The sequence below is a fragment of the Chlorocebus sabaeus genome, chromosome 26 (assembly GCF_047675955.1).
Source record: "Chlorocebus sabaeus isolate Y175 chromosome 26, mChlSab1.0.hap1, whole genome shotgun sequence".
NCBI lineage: Eukaryota > Metazoa > Chordata > Mammalia > Primates > Cercopithecidae > Chlorocebus > Chlorocebus sabaeus.
Window position 1 is genome coordinate 43,234,218 of NC_132929.1, and position 21,929 is coordinate 43,256,146.

The following is a 21,929-nucleotide window of genomic DNA, read 5'->3' on the forward strand; positions in this document are numbered from 1 at the left end:
CCCTATTTCTGTCCAGAACTCTTGATAAACCTAAGAGGACAGCTTCAGGAGTAGAACTGTTTCCTAACCAAAAGCACACTGAAAGCCAGGAGGACAGAATTTTTAGTCTTGATTCTGATATGTGACCTTGGATACCTTTCTTACCTATTCTGCAGTTTAATCTCTTCAACGATCAAAATTAAAATTTTAGTTAAAACCACTGACCCTACATATTGTAATTTCCTTTCTCCAACATCTTTCAAACATACTGATTGTATTCACTTCACCCACTTTCCCCCATACCCCTCATTTATTCAACAAGTAGAGTGCCTTCCATATGCCAAGTACTGTTTTAGGTTCTGGGATCACAAAAGTTAATAAAACAGACATAAATCCCTGGCCTTAGGAAGTCTACGTTCCAGTGAAGAGAAACACCGACAGTAGTTGAGACACAAGATGCTTTTGGATGAAGTCTATGCCCACTATGTTAACAGTAAAGTGCTTTACTACAGTAATTCTTGCCACTCTGTAACAGCAGCCCGAGCTGCCAGCCTACTCCTTGGGGGCCTTCAGAACCTCTGTTCAACAGTTCAACAGAAAGACTCAAGAAGATCTAGATAAGAATATAGCAGTTCCTTCCTTTCCTAACGACTTGTGCCATAACTCCATATTTCCACAAGGATAATTTTGCATAAAGCCAATGTATATTGTCCTTGCCAGGGGAACACAAGGATACAGGAACGGAGCAGGGAGCGGCATTTGCCACTGGCGGAAGGGGGGAGAATTAATGAACATTCATCCAGCTGCAGGGGTCTCTCAAGCTACCTCTCCTGGTGCTGAGCATGGCTTAGGGGGCACTGAGCCACCAAGCAGATTTCGGTTTCTAGAAAACCAATGTCTGTGGCTCCTGTGAGTATCTATTTTTAAGTTCTAAAGCATGCTGGAATATGAATAGGACAGCATCGTCTCCATAGTCCTTCTTTCCTGGAACCAAAGACCCTTAGGCCTCAAAGTAGAAATTTAAAATAAAATCCTAAATGTAAACATTTCTATCTCTTGTTCATAGTTCCTTTATCTTTTACCAACATGCTGACATAGGCACCCAGTAACTTTCCTACACTTCTCCCTCTGGGAATATCAGTGAGTTGAATACTACATCCCTAATCTATTCTGTTTTAAATCACACTTAGAAATAAATGAATAAATCAGGATCTCACAGTAAGATCAGAAAAACAACATGAGAATAACTATTCTATACATGTACAGGATCAGATCTGGGTCAAGTCCACAGTGACATGTTCTCTGCAGATACTTAATGAATGATAACAACAGGATGTGTTAACATATATATAGTACTACCTGTAGAACTCATTTTCTGTTTCAAACTTTTTATTGAAGTGTAATATACATATAGAAAAGTATACATATCAGCTGGGCACTGCAACTCATGCCTGTAATCCCAACACACTGGGAGGCCGAGGTAGGAGGATCGCTTGAGCCCAGGAGTTCAAGATCAGCCTGCAAAACAAAGTGAGACCATGTCTCTACAAAAAATACAAAATACAAAAAATTAGCTGGGCATAGTGGTTAGGGTCTGTAGTCCCAGCTACTTGGGAGGCTGAGCTGGGAGGATCTCTTGAACCTGGGAGGTAGAGGCTGCAGTAAGCCATGATCATGCCATGGCACTTCAGCCTGGGCAACACAGCGAAATACTGCCTTGAAAGAGAGAAAAGAAAAAGAAAGGAGGAAAGAAAGAGAAAGATACACATATCAAATGTGTACCGTTAAAATAATTTTCACAAAGTGAATACACTCATTCAACCAGGATCCAGATCAAGAAAGATAATAATTCTCAGAAGTCCTCATGTTCCTTCTAGTCACAGGCTTCCCCCTAGACCCACTCCGCTAAGGGTAACTAATCACTGTCTTGCCTTATAACACTAATAGCACAGATGAATTTTTGCCTGCTTTTACACCATATATAAATGAAACATAGTGAGACCCCCATCTCTACCAAAAAAAAAAAAAAAAAAAAATAGCTGAGAATGGTGGTGTGTGCCTGTAGCCCCAGCTACTCAGGAGTCTGAGGTAGGAGAATTGCTTGTGCTCTGAAGTTCTAGGCTGCAGTGAGTTATGATGGTGCCACTGCACGCCAGGGCGAACAGAGTGAGACTCTCTGTCTCAAAACCATAAAACAAACAAACAAACAAACAAACAAACAAACAGGAAGAGACAGCAGAGCTCTCTCTCCACCATGCAAAGACACAGTGAGAATGCAGCCATGTATAAGCCAGGAAGAGAACCCTCATTAGGAACCCAATTGGCCAGCACCTTGATCTTGGACTTCCTAGCCTCCAGAACTGCGAGAAATAAATTTCTGTTAAGCTACTCAATCTGTGGTATTTTGTTATGGCAGCCCAAGCAGACTAATACCAATACAGACCTAGGTGTGTTACGCCTGGGTCATAAGGCATGCCTATATTCAGCTATTATATATATAGCACTATACTGTCAAAAATTTTTCCAAAATGGGGGCCAGCAATGTATAAGAGTTCCAATTACTCCAAATCCTAAGCAACACTTAGTATTTTCTGTCTCTTCTACTTTAACCATTCTAGTAGGTGTGTAATGGTATTGCATTGAGGTTTTTAATTTATGTTTCTCAGATAATTATTGGAATCAAGCACTTTTCACCTGTTTATTGGACCACTGGTTATTCTTCTTTATAAAATGTCCATTAAAATATTTGTTCATTTTTCCATTGAATTGTCTTTTTCTTAATGATTTGTATGAGTGTGTTCTAGATACTCAAATGCTTTATCAGATATATGTATTGCAAATACTTCTTCCACTCTATGAATTACCTTTTTATTCTCTTAATATGCCTTTTGATGAATAGAAAATTTTAATTTTAAACTATCCCAATTTATCAATTTTATTAAATTCTTTTTTTTTTTTTTTTGAGATGCAGTTTCGCTCTTGTTGCCCAGGCTGGAGTGCGATGGTGCAATCTTGGCTCACCGCAACCTCAGCCTCCTGGGTTCAAGCGATTCTCCTGCCTCAGTCTCTCAAGTAGCTGGGATTATGGGCATGTGCCACCACACCTGGCTAATTTTGTATTTTTAGTAGAGATGGGGTTTTTCCATGTTTGTCAGGCTGGTCTCGAATTCCCAACCTCAGGTGATCCATCTGCCTCGGCCTCCCAAAGTGCTGGGATTACAGGCAAGAGCCACCACACCCGGCCTAAAATTCATTTTTATTATGTTCTAGGCACCTACAATGTTCTATATGCCTTTAAAACAAAACAGGAATGCAAAGTCCCTTCTAGGAGCAGCATGAAGTATGTGTGCACATGCTAAATGCTGTACACAGTATCGGTCTTTATAATCATTTTAAGGGGTTCCTTCTAAGAGATATGCCATTTCTCTATGCTATGTGGAAAAATGTATTTATTTAATGCATTCTTAATTATAGGAAACAATTATTTTAAAAAACATCAACTTAGGCTTTTGAGTGCAACATCCCTAGGCCCCTGTTTCACAGCCATGAAGAATTGGAACTGAAAAGAAAATCAAGCATGTGATCTGAGTTGTGGGTTGGTTGCTGTTGTTTTGAGAAATTATCTTATTTCAATTATGGAAGTGGCACTAAATAATCTTAAAGTCAGAAGAGATGTTATTTTCTCCATCTCTGTATCTTTAGGTAAGGGAATGTTTCATTCAAACACTCTTAAATATGGGGTGTGGCCCACCATTTTTGTCTCTCTTTGAGGGAACTTTCTACCTTAGAATAGAAAAGAAAGGGAGATAGTGAAAGAGGCTCGGGTTAAGAGAAACCTTCACTGCTGACGAGGTTTAGCCAAGAGAGCTGTTACCAACAGAAGTCTTTCAGTTTGGTAGTCCTTTTCCCAAGCCTTCTTGATGCAAAAATGCAGTGAACATATGTAATACCTGGTCCTCTTTGTCAGTGGTTTTCATCTCATATGCCACAGAACCTAGGGTTTCTCAGACATACTTCAGGGATTCTGCACATGTTCAATTCAAATTTCATGTTTTTTTAGAAAAGATTTTTATATTGCCAAAAGACAGATAATGCCAAAATTTAACATATTGCAAACTGCCCACACATTAATTTGAGGTTAAGTCATTTCAGTGTAGATCTCATAATTAATCTCCTGCTGCCATTTTTGTAATTGAAGCACATGGCCGGATTTCAAGATGAATAATTTAAAAACCACTCTTATTTGTATCTACTCTGAAGAAATCGGAATTTTCTTGATAGTGTACAACCAAAACAGAAGATGCAGAAATAAACTGGATACTGAGTCTGCTGTAACTGCCACTATGTTGAAGTTAAAGATATAGAGATTAATCTCTAAATTTAACACTTTTTTGGGGGAAAAATTGCAATTTGGTATATACACACAGACCAGGTGGTCTTCAATATGTCCGAAGAGTGAAGAGAAGGTTGGAGCTTTTATAAAACAGAAAAATGTTACATAGTGCTCTTTGAGAAAGTTCATTGGCACTAGTAAGGTTCTGAGGAGCTGGCAAGCTTCAATAGGTAAGGCAGTGGGGAGAATTAATTCTAGAGTTGCAGCAAGTTATCTCAGCAGTTACAGACAAAACTGGTCTCAGGTCACGACAGGCAGTTTCAGCAGTGGGACTTGCAGAGAATTACATTTCTGAAGTAATGTCATGTGTCCTGAGTGCTTTCTCCCCCCTGGCTTTTCCACTGTTTTAGCTGGGGATAGGAACGACTCAATTCAAAGGATCCACTTTCACAACCACAACCCCCAGCTTCAATATTTTGCAAGCAATAGGATCAAGAGTCCAGTGGCAGTGGGGCCAGCAATGGCATGCTCACCAGACTAGTTCCTGTTGGTCTTATCTATGTCTTTGCTGTTCAGACTCTCCTGGTTCCTTCCCATTTTCTGAGACTAGTTCTCTAGACTTCTTGTTTACTATTTGGGCTACCTACTTTTCTTCCAATGAATCCCCTTTCTGCTCAAAACAAAAGAAAATCCAAGACAACAACACACTGAGGTTTCATTGTTTTGTTTTTTATTTACCTAAAAAGTTAATATAAAAAATTTGAACTTACAGCTGGACATGGTGGTTCCTGTAATCCCAGTGACTCAAGAGGCTGAAGTGACAGATTGGCTTGAGTTCTAGACCAGCTTAAGCAACATAGTGAGAATGCATGCCTAAAAAATAAATAAGTAAAATAAAAGGTTAAAACAATTTTTGAACTTATGTTTAGTAATAAAGCATAAGTTTTTTTTTTTTTTTCTTTTTAGACGGAGTCTCGCTCTGTCAGCCAGGCTGGAGTGCAATGGCACAATCTTGGCTCACTGCAACCACTACCTCCTGGGTTCAAGCGATTCTCCTTCCTCAGCCTCCTGAGTAGCTGGGACTACAGGCATGTGCCACCACGCCCGGCTAATTTTTGTATTTTTAGTAGAGACAGGGTTTCGCCATGTTGGCCAGGCTGGTCTCGAACTCCTGACCTCAGATGATCCACCGGCCTTGGCCTCCTAGAGTGCTGGGATTACAGGTGTGAGCCACCACGCCCAGTCTAAAGCATAAGTTTTAACCAATTTTATGTGTTGGGGATCTTCTTCAACAGATTTTGTTTGAAAAAGGACTCTACTGTTTTTTAAAATTTAATTTAGTCAGTTGCAAAGGCTCACACCTGTAATTCCACCACTTTGGGAGGCCGAGGTGGGGGGATCACTTGTGCCCAAGTGTTCAAGACCAGCCTGGGAACATGGCAAAATTCCACCTCTACAAAAAATACCAAAAAAAGTAGCCGAGTGTAGGTGGCACACACCTGTAGTCCCAGCTACTTGGGAGGCTGAGAGTAGGAGGATCGATTGAGCCCAGGAGGAGGAATTTGCAGTGAGCCGAAATCAAGCCACTGCACTTCAGCCTGGATAACAGTGAGATCCTTTCAAAAAAAAAAAAAAAAAAAAATTCTATAAAGTTCAAGTTCTATAAGGTAAAGTTCAAGTTCAAATTCTGTAAGGTAAAGTTCAAGATTTGGCATATGTTGGTGGGTGCTCAATCAATGTTCAATAAAAACTGGGGAATAGGCCAGGTGCAGTGGTTCACGCCTGTAATCCCAGCACTTTGGGAGGCTGAGGCGGGTGGATCACGAGGTCAGGAGTTCGAGACCAGCCTGGCCAACATGGTGAAACTGCGTCTCTACTAAAAATACAAAAAGTAGCAGGGTAGGGTGGTGCACGCCTGTAATCCCAGCTACTCAAGAGGCTGAGGCAGGAGAATCACTTGAACCTGGGAAGCAGAGGTTGCAGTGAGCCAAGATAGTGCCATTGCACTCCGGCCTGGGCAATAGAGTGAGACTCCGTCTCAAAAAAACAAAACAAAACAAAAAACTGGGAAATATAAAATTTCGCCATACTATCCTACATCCCCCTTGAGTTTTTAGCCACGATAGTAATTGTTATATGATGCTTAACGCGTAATTACCGTACCTCATTTACATAAGGTGGTTTCAGACACATCATCTTGTTTATGTATGGCCTTTCCAAACAAAATGAGTTCAGGACAAAAGAGGAAATGCTTTTTTAAAAGTAGGCGTGTCTGTAAGTTATTGCCTCAGGAGGCCGCAAAGTTTGAGCAAAGGTTTTCCCAAAGTAATGGATTGATAATGGGTGACTGAGGACCACAAAGGTCGGTAAGACGCTCCTGGTCCGTCTACCAGGTTCTTAGAGGGAGGTGGCCTTGTGTGTTCGGACGCTGCACCGAGACACGTGAGGTTTTTAAATAAACTTTTGATTTTGAAATCTCTGGGACTAATTTTAAACAGTGAACCCGACAGCAAGGACCTACACACAAAAGTGCTCCCGGCCTTACCAAACAAGGCAAACCTGGGATCTCGGCTGTCTACTCACTTCCCTGAGGACGCCTCGTCGTGTTTCAACAACGACACCCAAGAGTTTCCCTGAAGCCCAGGGCGTGGGAGGGAGACCTGGGTTTGAGTTCTGCCCCTTGCGGAGGTGGTTAAGTTATTGAATTGTTTTACACCTAAATTTTCCTCAGACCCAAATTGATGAGACCTGCCCGAATCCCTCCTCCGCCCCAGAGTTACTAATGACGGCGCGAGGTCATACCAGGCCTCTCAAAACCAGCCCCTTGACGCAGGTGTCTCTCCGCCTCCGTCAGGTCCCGCCTCGCGCAGGTCCCGCCTCGCGCAGGTCCCGCCTCGCGCAGGTCCCGCCTCGCGCAGGTCCCGCCTCGCGCAGGTCCCGCCTCGCGCAGGTCCCGCCTCCCGTCCTCCGGACTCCACCCTCAGCGGGAGTCCTCCGGACCGCTGTGCGCACGCGCCGCCGCACCCCGGGGGCTTTCGGGCACCCGCGCGGCGCCCGTTGGCCTTGCCGCCGCTCGCCCGGGGGCGCGCTTGTGCGCCGGCGGCTGCGGACACCCGCCTGCGTCTCCGGCGCGGCGGGCCATGGAGGCCCTGCGGATGGCCCACGAGGTCGCGCTCCGCCTGCTGCTGTGCAGGCCGTGGGCCTCGCGCGCCGCCGCCCGCCCCAAGCCCAGCGCCTCCGAGGTGCTGACGCGGCACCTGCTGCAGCGGCGCCTGCCGCACTGGACCTCCTTTTGCGTGCCCTACAGCGCCGTCCGCAACGACCAGTTCGGCCTCTCTCACTTCAACTGGCCGGTGCAGGGCACCAACTACCACGTCCTGCGCACGGGCTGCTTCCCCTTCATCAAGTACCACTGCTCCAAGGCGCCCTGGCAGGACCTGGCCCGGCAGAACCGCTTCTTCACGGCCCTCAAGGTCGTCAACCTCGGTGAGTGGCGACTGCCGCGCCCGCGCAGTGAATCCCGCCCCGCCGGGACGGCCCCGCAGCCGAGCACTTGACGAACACTCGCGGGCAGGTGGAGTCCCGCCGGGGTCGGCTCTGCCTGCCGGCGCTGGCTTCGCCTTGGGTCCTTTGTAGTCCTCGCCCAGGGGTCGCCAGCTTGCCGAGCTCCTGGCTCCCGAAGCCGTTCACCTGCTGCGGGCGCATCCTCGGGCCTAGGGAGGAGCAGGCCGCCCTCCTGTCCTGCCCAAGTTAACCAGGGACGACCCCTGTCTGGGCACTAAGCCAGGGGGCGTCAGGAAACGCCCCCTGGAAAGTGGCTTCGAAGTTGACACCCGTCTTACTGCATGGCAGGACTCATTCCCGTGAACATCACTTTGCGGCTGCATTATGTTGCAAGAACTGGAACTACTCTTTCAGTTTCTTTGTTTTCTTTATATGAATTCAAAGTTTGTTTTACTAAAAGCACCAAAGGTTTTCACCAGACATAACGCTTCCTGAGGTCCTAGGCCTAAAATATTTTTAAAGGTCTTTAGCATTTGTATGTTTTCATGGAGATGCCCTGAGGGTGTTTACTGTCACTAGGTGTATATTTTCTTTTGGTTTAATGACAGAAGAGGTACGAACATGGAAATAGGTCAGGGGAAAACAGAAGGCCTCAGGATGTTTTGAACTTACTAATAGCTGGTATAAAATCAATCTAGATTTCAATGATTCAAAATCTAGCCATGGAGCTGAATGAAACATGTTACCCAGCCAGGTTTTAAAAGCCAGAATTAAACTATACCCTGCGCAGCCGTGCTAGTAATACTATTACATAATCTGATCGTCCATTAAGGTTAAAAGTGGTCTGTGTATTTTTGCTTATAATAACATATATGTCAGTCATGGACTTTTTGAGCCGTTACTCCACTGGACTGTCCTGTAAGGAGAAAATTATTTAGCAAAGTGTTATCCTTTAAAAATGCCTCTTATTATTTGACTGATGGACTGTATAGAGCATGCCCACTACTTTGGAGGTTGGTTGAAGTTGAAGGGTGAGGTGACTTAGGAAATTCAATTCGAAATTATTTGGAAAGACTGGAGTGTTAACTAGATTCGAGAAGTATAAGTTTATTTTAGCATTTTCATAAGCAAGAAATCATTCTTCCCTAAAGAATAATAGGGAAAGCATAACGGGAGGGTTATAGGTAAACCATGAGCCAAATGCCTTCTTTTCCTTTAAAGTCACATTTTTAGTGTTAACATTTTGTTTAAGATCACCTTAATGATTAGGGGCCTCTCTTTTAGATATAGATATTAAGACATCCCAAAAAAGTGGATACTCAGAACATTCCACACATAGAAAAGTAAAACCTTTTAAAGTTGAAAGAAACAACAGTTGTAGTGTGTTTTGTTTTGTTTTTTAATGTGAGAGAGTGATTTAATGGTATGTATGGTCTTTTAGACATTCTAAAAATCCTGGTAAAATGAGAGTAAGAGTTCTAAGTTAGGCAAAAAGGACAACTTTTTGCTCATGCATGCTTTAATACAAATTGGGATATACTGATAAAGGAAATTTAAAAATATTTTAAAGTGGTGAACACATCTGGTAACATTTATTTTTAATTTTTGTCTGAAGGTAGAGGGGATGTGAATTAGATAATAGAGTCCTTTCCTATTCTGTGATGTACAGTCGTCTCTCTGGATGATCAAGTACATACCCTATTAATATTATACTTAGGATTTTGTTCCTCTTCTTCCCTTCCAAATTAGTAATTACTAGAGTAATTCATTTTTCCATTTTGTAAATAATAAAGATTTCTGTTTACCCATTTGCTCCTTTTCTCCTCCGTCTTCCCTTCATTGGAAGCTGACATTTTACTGATGGTTTACCAGTCTAGGTATCCTGCTGAGAGGTAGATTGAGATTTAAGAAAAGCAACTTACCATTGGAATGAATGGGATTTACTGAGGAATTCTAATTTTTTAAAGTACTTAATTTGACAGTGGTTTACCTACTGTTCAACTGACTCAAAGTGAATTATTATGCAAAGAACTGATTTTCAGGTTCTTTTGATGTTATATGTTTCAGATATAAATTTAATTTTTCAGAAAAAATTGAATTTTCCATAGAATCTTACAGACTTTAAAGCATACAAAGAAGATTGTGCTACAAAGAAGATTTTGTAATATATAAGTTATATAGGTGGCAAACCTTCCCATTTTGAGTATTAGTCTGACTGCATTAAATAGACAGCAAAGGGAAAAAATACAGAATTTCTGACTCAGATCATAACTCCATCTCCTGTCAAACAGCATTACTGCTAATGGTTCCTGGTTATTTTTTAATAAGATATAATTATTAAGCTAGTAATCTTAATAAAAATCAGCCCTTGATTTTAGCTGAAAAGATATTGACTGTTTTTTTCTGTATTTATGATTTTTCAAAAGTATGAATTTTTAAAATCAATATGTTAACTGATAACTGATAAATATTGTAAAACAAAATTGTCAGTGTCACCAGGTATTCCTTAAATTTATATACTTAGCCTTGGTTTAAGAGGCCTATTTTATATATTTCAGTCTCAGTATGCTTAGAAAATTAGTACTTGCTTCTAGAGCCTATTTTTTTCTTCCTCATTCCATTGATTTTCAGCTTTTGAAGTTGTGATATTGCATTTTAAATTCATTTTTTATTTCAACTACTCCCTCTACTTCTCTCTCATTTCTGCCTAGCTTGTTCGTATTCTTCTTTTTCCACTTCCCACCCCTGTGCCACTTGCCTTTTTTTTTTTCTTTGTGGTTAAATGATTTATAAGTAGCTTTATTATTCTAGTTTTTTGTGGATTTTTTGATGACATTCCCTTGAGGTATTTAGAGATTCTTTTGGACATTATCAGGGCAAAGAAGGTGATACACTAAGGTTTCATAGGAGTTCCAGGGAACCCCGTGGTGGTGACAAACTGTGACCCAGTATATTCCTAAAAATAGAGAGATGCTAGCCTGAATGGGCATTTTTTTCCTCTTCTCCTCATTACCAGCTAGTGATGTGATGCTTCTCCTGATTAATCTCTGGTATCACAGTGACTGGAATGCAGCTTCAGGGAGAAGCACAAAGTAGTTCAACAAACACACTCCAAAAGAGCTTAACACAGCAAATATATTCTTGCAGAAAAATAAGACAAAAATTTAGCAATATGATTAGTCCAGAGCATGTGTTGCTTTTTTCTTTTCTTTTTTTTTTTTTTGAGTCGAGTCTCTCTTTGTCACCAGTGGTGTGATCTGGCTCACTGCAACCTCTGCCTCCTGGGTTCAAGCAATTCTCCTGCCTCAGCCTCCTGGGTAGCTGGGATTACAGGCATGCACCACTACTCCCAGCTAATTTTGTATTTTTAGTATAGACGGGGTTTCTCCATGTTGGTCAGGCTGGTCTCGAACTCCCAATCTCGGGTGATCTGCCTGCTTCGGCCTCCCAAAGTGCTGGGATTACAGGAATGAGCCACAGTGCCCGGCCGCTTTCTTTATTACTAGAAAGTAAGTGATTTTCCAAATGTACAGCTATCCTTTTAAAGTATCACTTTCTGCCCATTTCCCTCAAAAGAGCATAAAATTAATGCTTGTCCAGAGCATACTATTTGTTATTGATTCATGTGCCTATGGTTTTATTACATTTTTAATATGTTAGTAGTCATTGATTTTAAATAAGTACCTTTAAAAAGATAGGAATTGTGAAAGTTTGTTTTGTGTCCAACAGTCTTATATGCAAGTGAGTGCTTAATGCATACCTCTGGATAGTGTGTTTAGTTTTGTATATCACAAATGGCAACTAATCTCAAAGCAGCAAAATCTTATCAATTCCAAAGAAGAAACACATGTTGGAGTCTACTGTATATCGATTTCAAATTGGCTGAAACAAGGTTGTTTTCAGATCAACTAAAAAAATGCTGAATAATAGTTTTTTTCTCATGCCTGTTGTACTGAAATCTTACTTGGAGTTAGGTTTTGCCTTAGATTTTAAAGACAGCTCTTTGACCTAGCTTCTTTTAAGTTGCACAAAAATTACTTCAGCCATTAGTGTTACTACTAACTTAAAGAACAGTAATGTTGGCTGGGTGCGGTGGCTCACACTTGTAATCCCAGCACTTTCAGAGGCCTAGGCAGGGGGATCACAAGGTCAAGAGATCGAGACCATCCTGGCCAACATGGTGAAACCCCATCTCTACTAAAAAAGTACAAAATTATCTGAGCATGGTGGCACGTGCCTGTAGTCCCAGCTACTCAGGAGGCTGAGGCAGGAGAATCGCTTGATCCCAGGAGGTGGAGGTGGCAGTGAGCCGAGATAACACCACTGCACTCTAGCCTGGCAACAGAGTGAGACTCCATCTCAAAAACCCAGTAGTGTTAACCTAGTAATTTTAGCTCAAGGCTAATAATCAGGAGTATCTACAACTAAATTAATGAGTATTCTTCTCCATTTTCTTATTTATGAAAATAATATAGAATTATTTCATGATTATTCAAGGGTAATGAATTTATGAAGTACTTGAATTAACATTTATACCTGCCTTGTCTGTAGTATGAAAACCTCTGGACTCACATAATTGCCATCATGTTCCACGTTGATGAAATTGAGCCCTTAGATAATCATAGAGTCAATGTTGAGTAATATTTTTATATTTTACCACATTATAATTTGTTAACATTGCTGAAGTGTTATATGTGATTAGTAACTTGCATGATTAATAAGCATTGATGTTTATACATATTCATTTGTTTTCTAGGTATTCCAACTTTATTATATGGACTTGGCTCCTGGTTATTTGCCAGAGTCACAGAGACTGTACATACCAGTTATGGACCCATAACAGTTTATTTTCTCAATAAAGAAGACGAAGGTGCCATGTATTGAAAGTGTGCATCGAAGAACATAAATATCAGTGGATTTTCTCTGTGTATATGTGCAGTATTTATTTTTGATCCTTTAAAATAAAACTTTTGCAAATACTTTTTTCTTTCTACAGTATCTGCTTCTTTAAGATGAATCATTGCCCTCAAGAGGTGAAGCTTTTTGTACACTGTTATATATTACGTACTCTGTTTAGCTGATGGGAACTACAAACACATGAAGCTTCACACCATTTTTTCCCTAGAACTAGGTTAACCTACAGATAAAAAATTATTACAATGTAATAGATTCTATAATTAGGTATTAACAATTTAAATCAACTCTGAAGAAAAAATAGAGATGCCCACACAAAAGAGGAGGGGGGAAAATATTTTATATAACAATGGAAAAAGAAGTAGAAGACATTAGGATGTATGATGGAAATATTATATCATTGGCAAATCCAAAATTGATGAGAATCTAATTGTAATCTCAAGACTAAGCCATTCAGCTGCCAGGACTGTAAATAGAAATGTTTTAAAGGCCTTGTGTCATTTACCTGGAGGAGGGGTTGGAGTGTAATGTTGAAACTTCTTGTTGCTTAAAGAGTCCAAAACCATATCGTTTTTAAAATGTAATAATAAGTGGTTAATACAAGTGTAGCAAGGTGAATGAAATTCAGACTCATTAAAAGTTAAAATAGCTTTCCTATAAAGCTGCCAGAACAATTAAGGTCTTCTAGAAAGATGCAGAAAAATAAATTTAGTAACTGTTTATAAAAGCAATTAACTGAAATGGTATATATCCATAGACTTATTGGCAATAGGGAGTGGGCTGAAATTTTAAAGACCTAATGGCACTTTTGCATTTGAATTTTATTAACTTAATTGCATTTTTGAAAGCCAAGTCATTTAAAAAATTTATCCTTGGGGTAGTCACAACATACCCAGATGAATGGTAAATTTCAGAAATTTGGAGTAATTTAGGGAGAACTAAGTAGAACTATTTAATTTCTAAACCAATGGGTGTTTAAGATTTATGATCTCTCCCATAATTACAAACATACATTATATATCATTTTATGTTAATGTGTTGCTGATACTCTGCAACACTTACACATTTTTGTAGCAAAACATTTAATAAAATTCAACATTTGGATGCTTACTCCTGTCAAGTCAGTAGAGAAAGTGAGTGGAAGTGACTGAGGTGAAGGCACCAGAATAATGAAGTAATACAAACCAGCTTCGTTAAAGGTAGTCATTTTAAATGATCTACAGAGAGTGAACTGTTCTGCAAATATATGTAGTGTTCACTTGTCTAAAAGCAATTCTAAGTAACAGTTTAATCAAAGAAGTACTTACGCCAATATATGTAGTCCAGAAGAATATACTTGACACTAGTTAAATGAATGGCTTACACAAAGGAGATAGTGTTACATTAAGCTTCATTAATAATAAAACAACTGACTATTAGCATTTTGCAGGGAAGGCTAGAACTGATTTCCTCTGTAATGGGCAAAGTTAAATAACTATAGCTCATAAGTTTTAAGTCAAATACTGCTCATTCATTGCTGCTGGTCTTGTCAATACTGGCTGTAAAGGTTTGGTCCCAACACAAGGCTGATAAAATGGTTTTTAATTACCAGACTATGAATACAGCTTTTCAGTAGAGTTGCACCTCTTTTCACACTGGCCTGTTTGATTTCTGATAATTTGTACTGCTGACTCTGCTTACCTGTTTTTCAATAGCTATAGTCAGTGTGACTTCTTGTCCATATGTGATAGGTAAGTCTCCTTGGAGAACATCTTTGACAAACTACCCTATTGATCTCTGTAATTCTCTGCTGCTTGCAGCATTAAATAGGGCCTTGATTTCTTGTCTGATGTGCTCACTATAACAATTAAGCAAATGTAATATTTTCTTGTATTACATGAAAATCAATAGACCTCTTGCTCTTATGGAGTTGATCATGGTGAAGGATGAACTCAACAATGGGTAAAGGTGTGGTTTAAAAATTTAAATATCATTCATTGGATTTATTAAGTCTTGTAAACTTTTAGTCTGAAAACAGTACTTCCCATTGAACAGCAATGGTTTTTTTCTTTAAAGCTGCATATTATACCAAAGTATTATGGCCTAAAAGGGAGAAAGTATAAACATGTAAGTCAGGAGACTAAGTCTATTTTTAGTATCAGTGCTGTCTTTTTGACCTCAGGCTAATAACTCTCCTCCTTTGTGTCTTAGTTTTTCCACTTGCAATCTGAGAAGAAAGAAACAAGAGACTTTTCTACCCGAAAATGTGCATCAGTTTTACTTTTGTCTCTGCAAAAGCTCTGTTTTTATAAGCCACATTCTTCTGCTCCATATATTTACATTTCTACTTAAAGGACTTCATTAATTAAAACATTTCAAAAACAAGGTGATGGAGAGAGAATGAGAGGTGCGCTGAAGGCACATGCCCACTAACCCTGAAGTGCCATGTGGGGAGCTGAACAGGCCATGCCCTTCTGCATATGAGTAGTTTCCTTAATTGGTGAAACCACTGATTTAGCTTTTCTGTCATATTTCTTTGATAGGATTTTTGTGTTTAAAATAATCCAACCAAAACTGTTTTAATAAAGGTGTACTTTTAGTACAAAACCTTGCATCTCTTCTATTGTTATTCCTATACAAATGAATGATCACATATTGGAATAAATTTCTAGGCAAAATTCTCAGTTCCTGTGTAAGGTTTGAGCCACTATAAAGATTCAGTAACCTATTTGGGAGCATGAGAGAGGCTGCTAGTACAAAAATCTCTATTTTCTTAGTGCTGATGTCCTAAAATGCCAAATTGTACAATCAGTTATAGTTTACCACACATTTTGGGGCATTAATATTTTTCTAACGTTGACTTCTGTAAAAATTGAAATTTTCTTTTTGAGAGGAGTTTTAGTCTTGTCCAGGCTGGAGTGCAGTGGTGCGATCTTGGCTCATTGCAGCCTCCGCCTCCCAGGTCCAAGCGATTCTCCTGTTTCAGCCTCCTGAGTAGCTGGGATTACAGGAATGCACCACCACGCCTGTCTAATTTTGTATTTTCAGTACAGACGGTTTCACCATGTTGGTCAGGCTGGTCTTGAACTCCTGATCTCAAGTGATCCGCCCGCCTTGGCCTCCCAAAGTGCTGGGATTACAGGCATGAACCACCGCGCCTGGCTGAAACATTTTTAAGTATTAAAAACCATATGTATTTTTTAAAGTACATTTTACTTCACGTCATTTATATTTATATTCACCCAAAACTGTAAGCACAAAACATCTATAGTTCTTCATGAAATATCTTTTAACTCTGTTAATGATGTTTGAATAAGTGGGATGACATAAAAGGCAAAGATCTTGGTTTCACTTCACTGAAAAGCTAATGCAGACAACAGAAACCTTATCCTAAAGCTAGTGGATTAAGTATCTACTGTTTTTCAGCACTTACTATTCAGACAATAATGACATCTGGGGGCATCTTAACCTAACAAGTACTTAGCATTACATCTCACCTGGGTCAACAGTCTAGGGTATCAGAGTTAAATTCTGTTACTGTCAATTAATGGAAAATGTAACTGCACTTTGCTGAAAGATCAATGTCCAATAAAGGCTGCACAATCAAATCTTGTTGCAATGATTGAGGTCTTTAATTGCCTTTCAAAGATAAGGTGGTAATCAACACAGCTTTAACTGATCTTTTTCACTAGTTCAATTACATGCTAATGACTAGTGCCAAGTCTGAATCTTTAACTACTTATACTTATTAAATCTGTTAGTAATGAAAAATTACTTAAGCTACACAATCGATAGAACACAAATCTTAGTTACTAGATTTCACTTTCATATCATTTTATGCGCTTGACAAATGTTTCACCAGGGCTTTCCCAACAATAAGAAGTGTTATTAGTATGACCACAGTCCATACAGTAGTTTTCTAATATAAATTGGAGATCAGATGTGGAATTTTTTTTTTCTTTTAATGAAAATGTGGCTAAAACAGTTTCCACCAACACAAACTTGGCAATTAAAAAAAAAAAAAAAAGGTGGCCGGGTGCGGTGGCTCATGCCTGTAATCCCAGCACTTTGGGAGGCCAAGGTGGGCGGATCACAAGGTCAAGAGTTGGAGACCATCCTGGCTAACATGGTGAAACCCTGTCTCTACCAAAAATACAAAAATTAGCCGGGTGTGGTGGCGGGCGCCTGTAGTCCCAGCTACTCGGGAGGCTGAGGCAGGAGAATGGCGTGAACCCAGAAGGCGTAGCTTGCAGTGAGCCGAGATCGCGCCACTGCACTCCAGCCTGGGCGACAGAGCAAGACTCCGTCTCACCAAAAAAAAAAAAAAAAAAAAAAAAAAAGGCAAAACCAAAACCACAATTACTTTTGCACCAACCTATAACATTTCGGAAAAGGATAAAGGCAGATGACGAAAGAAAAAATGGACAAATACAACCATGACTTCATCAAAATGTAAAATATTTGTGCTTCAAAGGTCTCTATCAAGAAAATGAAAGACAACCCACAGAATGGGAGAAAATATGTACAAATCATATATCTGATAAAGGACTTATATGCAGAATACATAAATAACTTTTAAAGCTCACCAACCCAATTGAAAATTTGATTTGAACACACATTTCTCCAAGAAGATATATAAATGGCTAATAAGCACATGAAAAGATGTTCAACTAATCATTAGGAAAATGCAAAATAAACCCACAACGAGATACCACTTCATATCCACTAGGATGACTGTGATCAAAAAGACAAAAATAAGTGTGGATGAGAATGTGGAGAAATGAAAAACTCATGCATTGCTGGAGGAAATGTAAATTGGTGCAGCTGCTTTGGAAAAGTTTGGCAGTTGCTCAAAATATTAAACACGGAATTACTATATGACCCAGCAATTCTGCTCCTAGGTATACACCCTAGAGAACTGAAAACATATATCCACACAAAAACTTGTACACAATTGTTCATATCAGCATTATTCATACTAGCAAAAAAGTGGAAACAAAAATATTCATTAGTTGATGAACAGGTAACATGTAGCATAGTGACACAATGGAATATTACTCATTCAAAAAAGGGATGAAATACTGATACAAGCTATAGCAATGATGAAGCTTAAAAATATTACACTAAGTGAGGCCCAGCACGGTGGCTCACGCCTGTAATCCCAGCACTTTGGGAGGCTGAGGCGGGCGGATCACAAGGTCAGGAGATCGAGACCATCCTGGCAAACACGGTGAAACCCCGTTTCTACTAAAAATAGGAAAAATTAGCTGGGCGTGGTGGTGGACTACAGGGTCGCAGCTATTCGAGAGGCCGAGGCAGGAGAATGGTGTGAACCCGGGAGGCGGAGGTTGCAGTGAGCCGAGATCGCGCCACTACACTCCAGCCTAGGCAACAGAGCCAGACTTTGTCTCAAAAAAAAAAAAAAAAAAAAAAAAATTACACTAAGTGAGATCAGCCAGTCGTAAAAGATCTCATATAATTCCATTTATATGAAATGTTCCGAATAGGCAAATCTGTAGAGACGGAAGGTAGATTAGTGTTTGCCTAGGACTGAAGAGGTTGGGGACAAATGGGGAGTCACCACTAAGGGGCATGGGGTTTCTTTTGCTGCTGATGAAACTGTTCTAAAATTGATTGGGTTTGGTTGCCCAATTCTGTGACTATATGCAAACCACTGAATTGTACACTTTAAATGAAAGAAGTGTATGGCATGGAAATTATATCTTAATAAGGCTCTTAAAATTATTAAAGAGAAGAGGACAGGCTGGATGCAGTTGCTCACGCCTGTAATCCCAACACTTTGGGAGACCGAGGCAGGAGGATCACCCGAGGTCAGGAGTTCAAGACCAATCTGGCTAACATGGTGAAACCCCATTTCTACTAAAAATACAAAAAATTAGCCAACCGTGGTGGCGCGTGCCTATAATCTCAGCTACTTGGGAGGCTGAGGCAGGAGAATGGCTTGAACCTGGGAACTGGAGGTTGCAGTGAGCCGAGATCATGCCATTGCACTCCAGCTTGGGTAACAACAGTGAAACTCCGTCTCAAAAAAAAAAAAAAAAAAAGAAGAGGACAATGCACAATTAGTGTTTGATGGGTACAGAGTTTGGGTTCTGCAATATGATAAACGTTCTGTAGATGGATGGTATTGATGGTTGTAGAATAACATCAATGTACTTACAACCACTGAATGGTACAGTTAATAGGAGGTGGAGGCAGGAGGATTACTTGTGCCCAACAGTTCGAAAGCTGCAGTGTGGCATGATTGTGCCTGTTAACAGCCAATGCACTCCAGCCTGGGCAACACAGCAAGACCTTGTCTCTAAAAAGAAAAAAAAAAAAAAGGTTAACATGGTAAATATTATATTATGTGTATTTTATCACAATTAAAAACAATTTTTAAAAATTAGTAAAGGATTCAATGTTAGTATGATAAAATATGACTGCATGAGGTTAAAAAATGTTAGAGATTAAAATAGTTAATGCATGTTGACATCATTTTGTATGTAGCAGTCTTAGAATTTAAAAATTTTTAATTATGAAACCTAGTTTTGATTAAGTAGATGAAATTTCATTTGGGATCATTTTTAGTAACATTATGAAAAGGATACATTTGGTTTGAGATTATTTAAGATAAGACCAACGTAAGGCATGTAAAGTGTTAGTAAATGAAAATATCCTTTCTTAGATCCTAGTTGCTGGATAAAGAGAATCAGTTACTACTAGTAACCGTTTTATGTAGTATTGCTTATGGCTATTTTAGTTGCACTTATATCATTTTAAATACAGTTTATGAACATTGTACTATTCCATTATATTATTAATTTATCTTCGGTGATATTTATAGTATCAATTTAAAAGCTGTAAAACTTCATGAAAAGTAGCTTAAACAAGGATTTTGATAAACAAAAGCTTTCAGTTTTAAAAGCAAATCATGGAAACTGAACGTCTTAAAGAAGATTTGAAGTTTTTTTTGTTGTTGTTGATAGAATTATGAATCTTATAAACTCAGTATTTCTTAGTTAACCTAAATACATAAATCTATTTGAATTCATCTTATGAAAAGAGCTATGTCATTAGATATATGATCATTATATGCTTTAGTGATTCATGGACCTTGTTACATACATGCTTTGTAATGTATGAATTATTTAGTAAGAAAAATCACAATAATTTTGTTGTTACTCAAAAATTTATGGGTTAGCAGAAACAATTATGCAGCCCCTGAAGCTGGTATGTTAAGGTAACATCATTAACACTACGTAGTATAATTTTTTCAGTACTTATTTGACATAACCTTTACTGCTTCTGCGAGAATATATCAGTAATTTTATAACAATCTGTCTGTAAACAGAACATTGAATTTATTAACCACAAAGTGATTCATTTTACTCCATTTTCATATTAGTTCATAATTTAAAATCAGACTTAAAAAGTTGTCTACTCAAACCCTAAAGGAAGAATAAAAATATACAAAATAAAAAATTAATACTCTAGCAAATAGATATAAATGTAAAACTCCACTTAAAGTGGATATTTTTATTTCAGAAGACATAGATGTTTAAGAACTAGATGAAAATAGATACCTTTGTTACCTTTTTTACACACTGTATCAAGACTCTTCCCATGAGATGACAACCAAAATTTTAGTTTCTTATGTTTTCAAATCTAAATGAAGGAAGCAAGAATTTGAAAGTTTGAATAAAAATCTAAATAGTGTCACTTAATTTTAGATCACATTTCAAAATCAACAGTCATTTATTCATCCAAGAAATACTTTTGCCTTGACGGTGTTGAAGGCACTTGTCAATGTTGCCTTGACAGTGTTGAAATCCCGGTAACTTTCCCTGCCAACAAAATCTAGCTGTTCTAAATCTATTTATATAGTCCATTCAAGTCATACTGAAAACACTGCTGTCCACAACTGGGTGAGAACCATGTGTTATGAAGTTTTCTTTCCAGCACTGATCATATAATAAAGCCTCAATGTTTAATAAATATGTGATGGTTCAAAATTAAAAAGAAAACTTGCCTTTGTTTTTAATAGCTTTTTAAAAAACAGTATACTTTAATTGGAGATCGTATGGATTCTTTACAAGAACAGCAATAAGTTTTGAAATATTATCTCAGATGTAATGAATTAACTATGAATGCTAAAGACAGGAGATTGTAATCTTGTTGAATTTCCTCTTGAGGTATTTCAAATGGTGCCACCTGTTTTCTCATACAATAATTTTGCTATTTTAAAATCAAATTTAGAATGATGTGTAGAAGTAAATGAAGTGAAACATGAAACAGAAAGTCCTAGAATCAGTTAGACTTACTCTTTTAAAACAGAACTAGAAGTAATGTGTTAGTAACTAGGAGACATGGAGAGTGTTTTAATCCTCAGAAAATGGAATGGGTTACCTCCTGAGACAGTCTTCTGTTGTTGGAGCTGTTCAGACACTACATGTCAATTCCTTCGGGAGATGGGTAGGGGGCAGATAGAATCTTGAATGGGAAGGGGATTAGATTGATGATTTTTTAAGTCCCCTTTAACTCTGAAATTTTATTTTCATTCCTGCATGTCTATGTCCGGTTCCCAACCATGCTATTTAGTTTGGTATTTACCACTTTTCCACTATATGTGGAATACAAAGAACCCTGCTTTGAAGAGAAAAGATATGGTTTCAGTTCTTGCTCTACCATTGCTGGCTGGTAGAGTAACTGAGAAAAATTAGAGGTATCTAAGTCTTTTTTTTTTTTTTTTTTTTTTTTTTTTTTTTTTTGAGACGGAGTCTCGCTGTGTCGCCCAGGCTGGAGTGCAGTGGCCGGATCTCAGCTCACTGCAAGCTCCGCCTCCCGGGTTTACACCATTTTCCTGCCTCATCCTCCCGAGCAGCTGGGACTACAGGCGCCCGCCACCACGCCCGGCTGATGTTTTGTATTTTTTAGTAGAGATGGGGTTTCACCGTGTTAGCCAGGATGGTCTCCATCTCCTGACCTCGTGATCCGCCCACCTCGGCCTCCCAAAGTGCTGAGATTACCGGCGTAAACCATCGCGCCCGGCGAGCTTTCCAAGTCTTAATGTCTTCACGTATACAGTAAGAAATGTATCTAACACTTACATAGCATTTACTTTTGCCAGGTCCTCATCTAAGCACTTGGCACATATGGACTCACTTAGTCCTCTCATAACAACCCCATGAATTAGGTACTGTTTTTATGTGTATTTTTC

The 21,929-nt window shown here is 39.1% G+C and overlaps 1 protein-coding gene and 2 long non-coding RNA genes across 4 annotated transcripts; 1 reads left to right on the plus strand and 2 right to left on the minus strand.

Annotated features, from left to right (window-relative positions):
* Positions 1-1,350: 1,350 nt before the first annotated feature.
* LOC119628064 (uncharacterized) lies at positions 1,351-7,182 on the minus strand. The gene is made up of 3 exons (XR_012091527.1): positions 7,115-7,182; positions 5,083-5,185; positions 1,351-1,497 (listed from the first exon to the last, which is right to left on the minus strand). It is a non-coding gene; the product is annotated as an uncharacterized lncRNA (long non-coding RNA).
* A 149-nt stretch (positions 7,183-7,331) lies between these two features.
* Positions 7,332-12,795, plus strand: C26H15orf61 (chromosome 26 C15orf61 homolog). Its single transcript, XM_008016141.3, has 2 exons — positions 7,332-7,798; positions 12,573-12,795. Exons 1-2 carry the CDS (start codon positions 7,453-7,455, stop codon positions 12,698-12,700), a joined length of 474 nt encoding a protein of 157 aa, XP_008014332.2. The 5' UTR covers positions 7,332-7,452; the 3' UTR covers positions 12,701-12,795.
* A 1,998-nt stretch (positions 12,796-14,793) lies between these two features.
* Positions 14,794-20,678, minus strand: LOC119628063 (uncharacterized). 2 transcript variants are annotated; one of them, XR_005244356.2, is made up of 3 exons: positions 20,305-20,678; positions 18,891-19,031; positions 14,794-15,871 (listed from the first exon to the last, which is right to left on the minus strand). It is a non-coding gene; the product is annotated as an uncharacterized lncRNA (long non-coding RNA). The 2 variants fall into 2 exon arrangements; XR_005244357.2 differs by having other exon boundaries at positions 20,296-20,678.
* Positions 20,679-21,929: the final 1,251 nt, after the last annotated feature.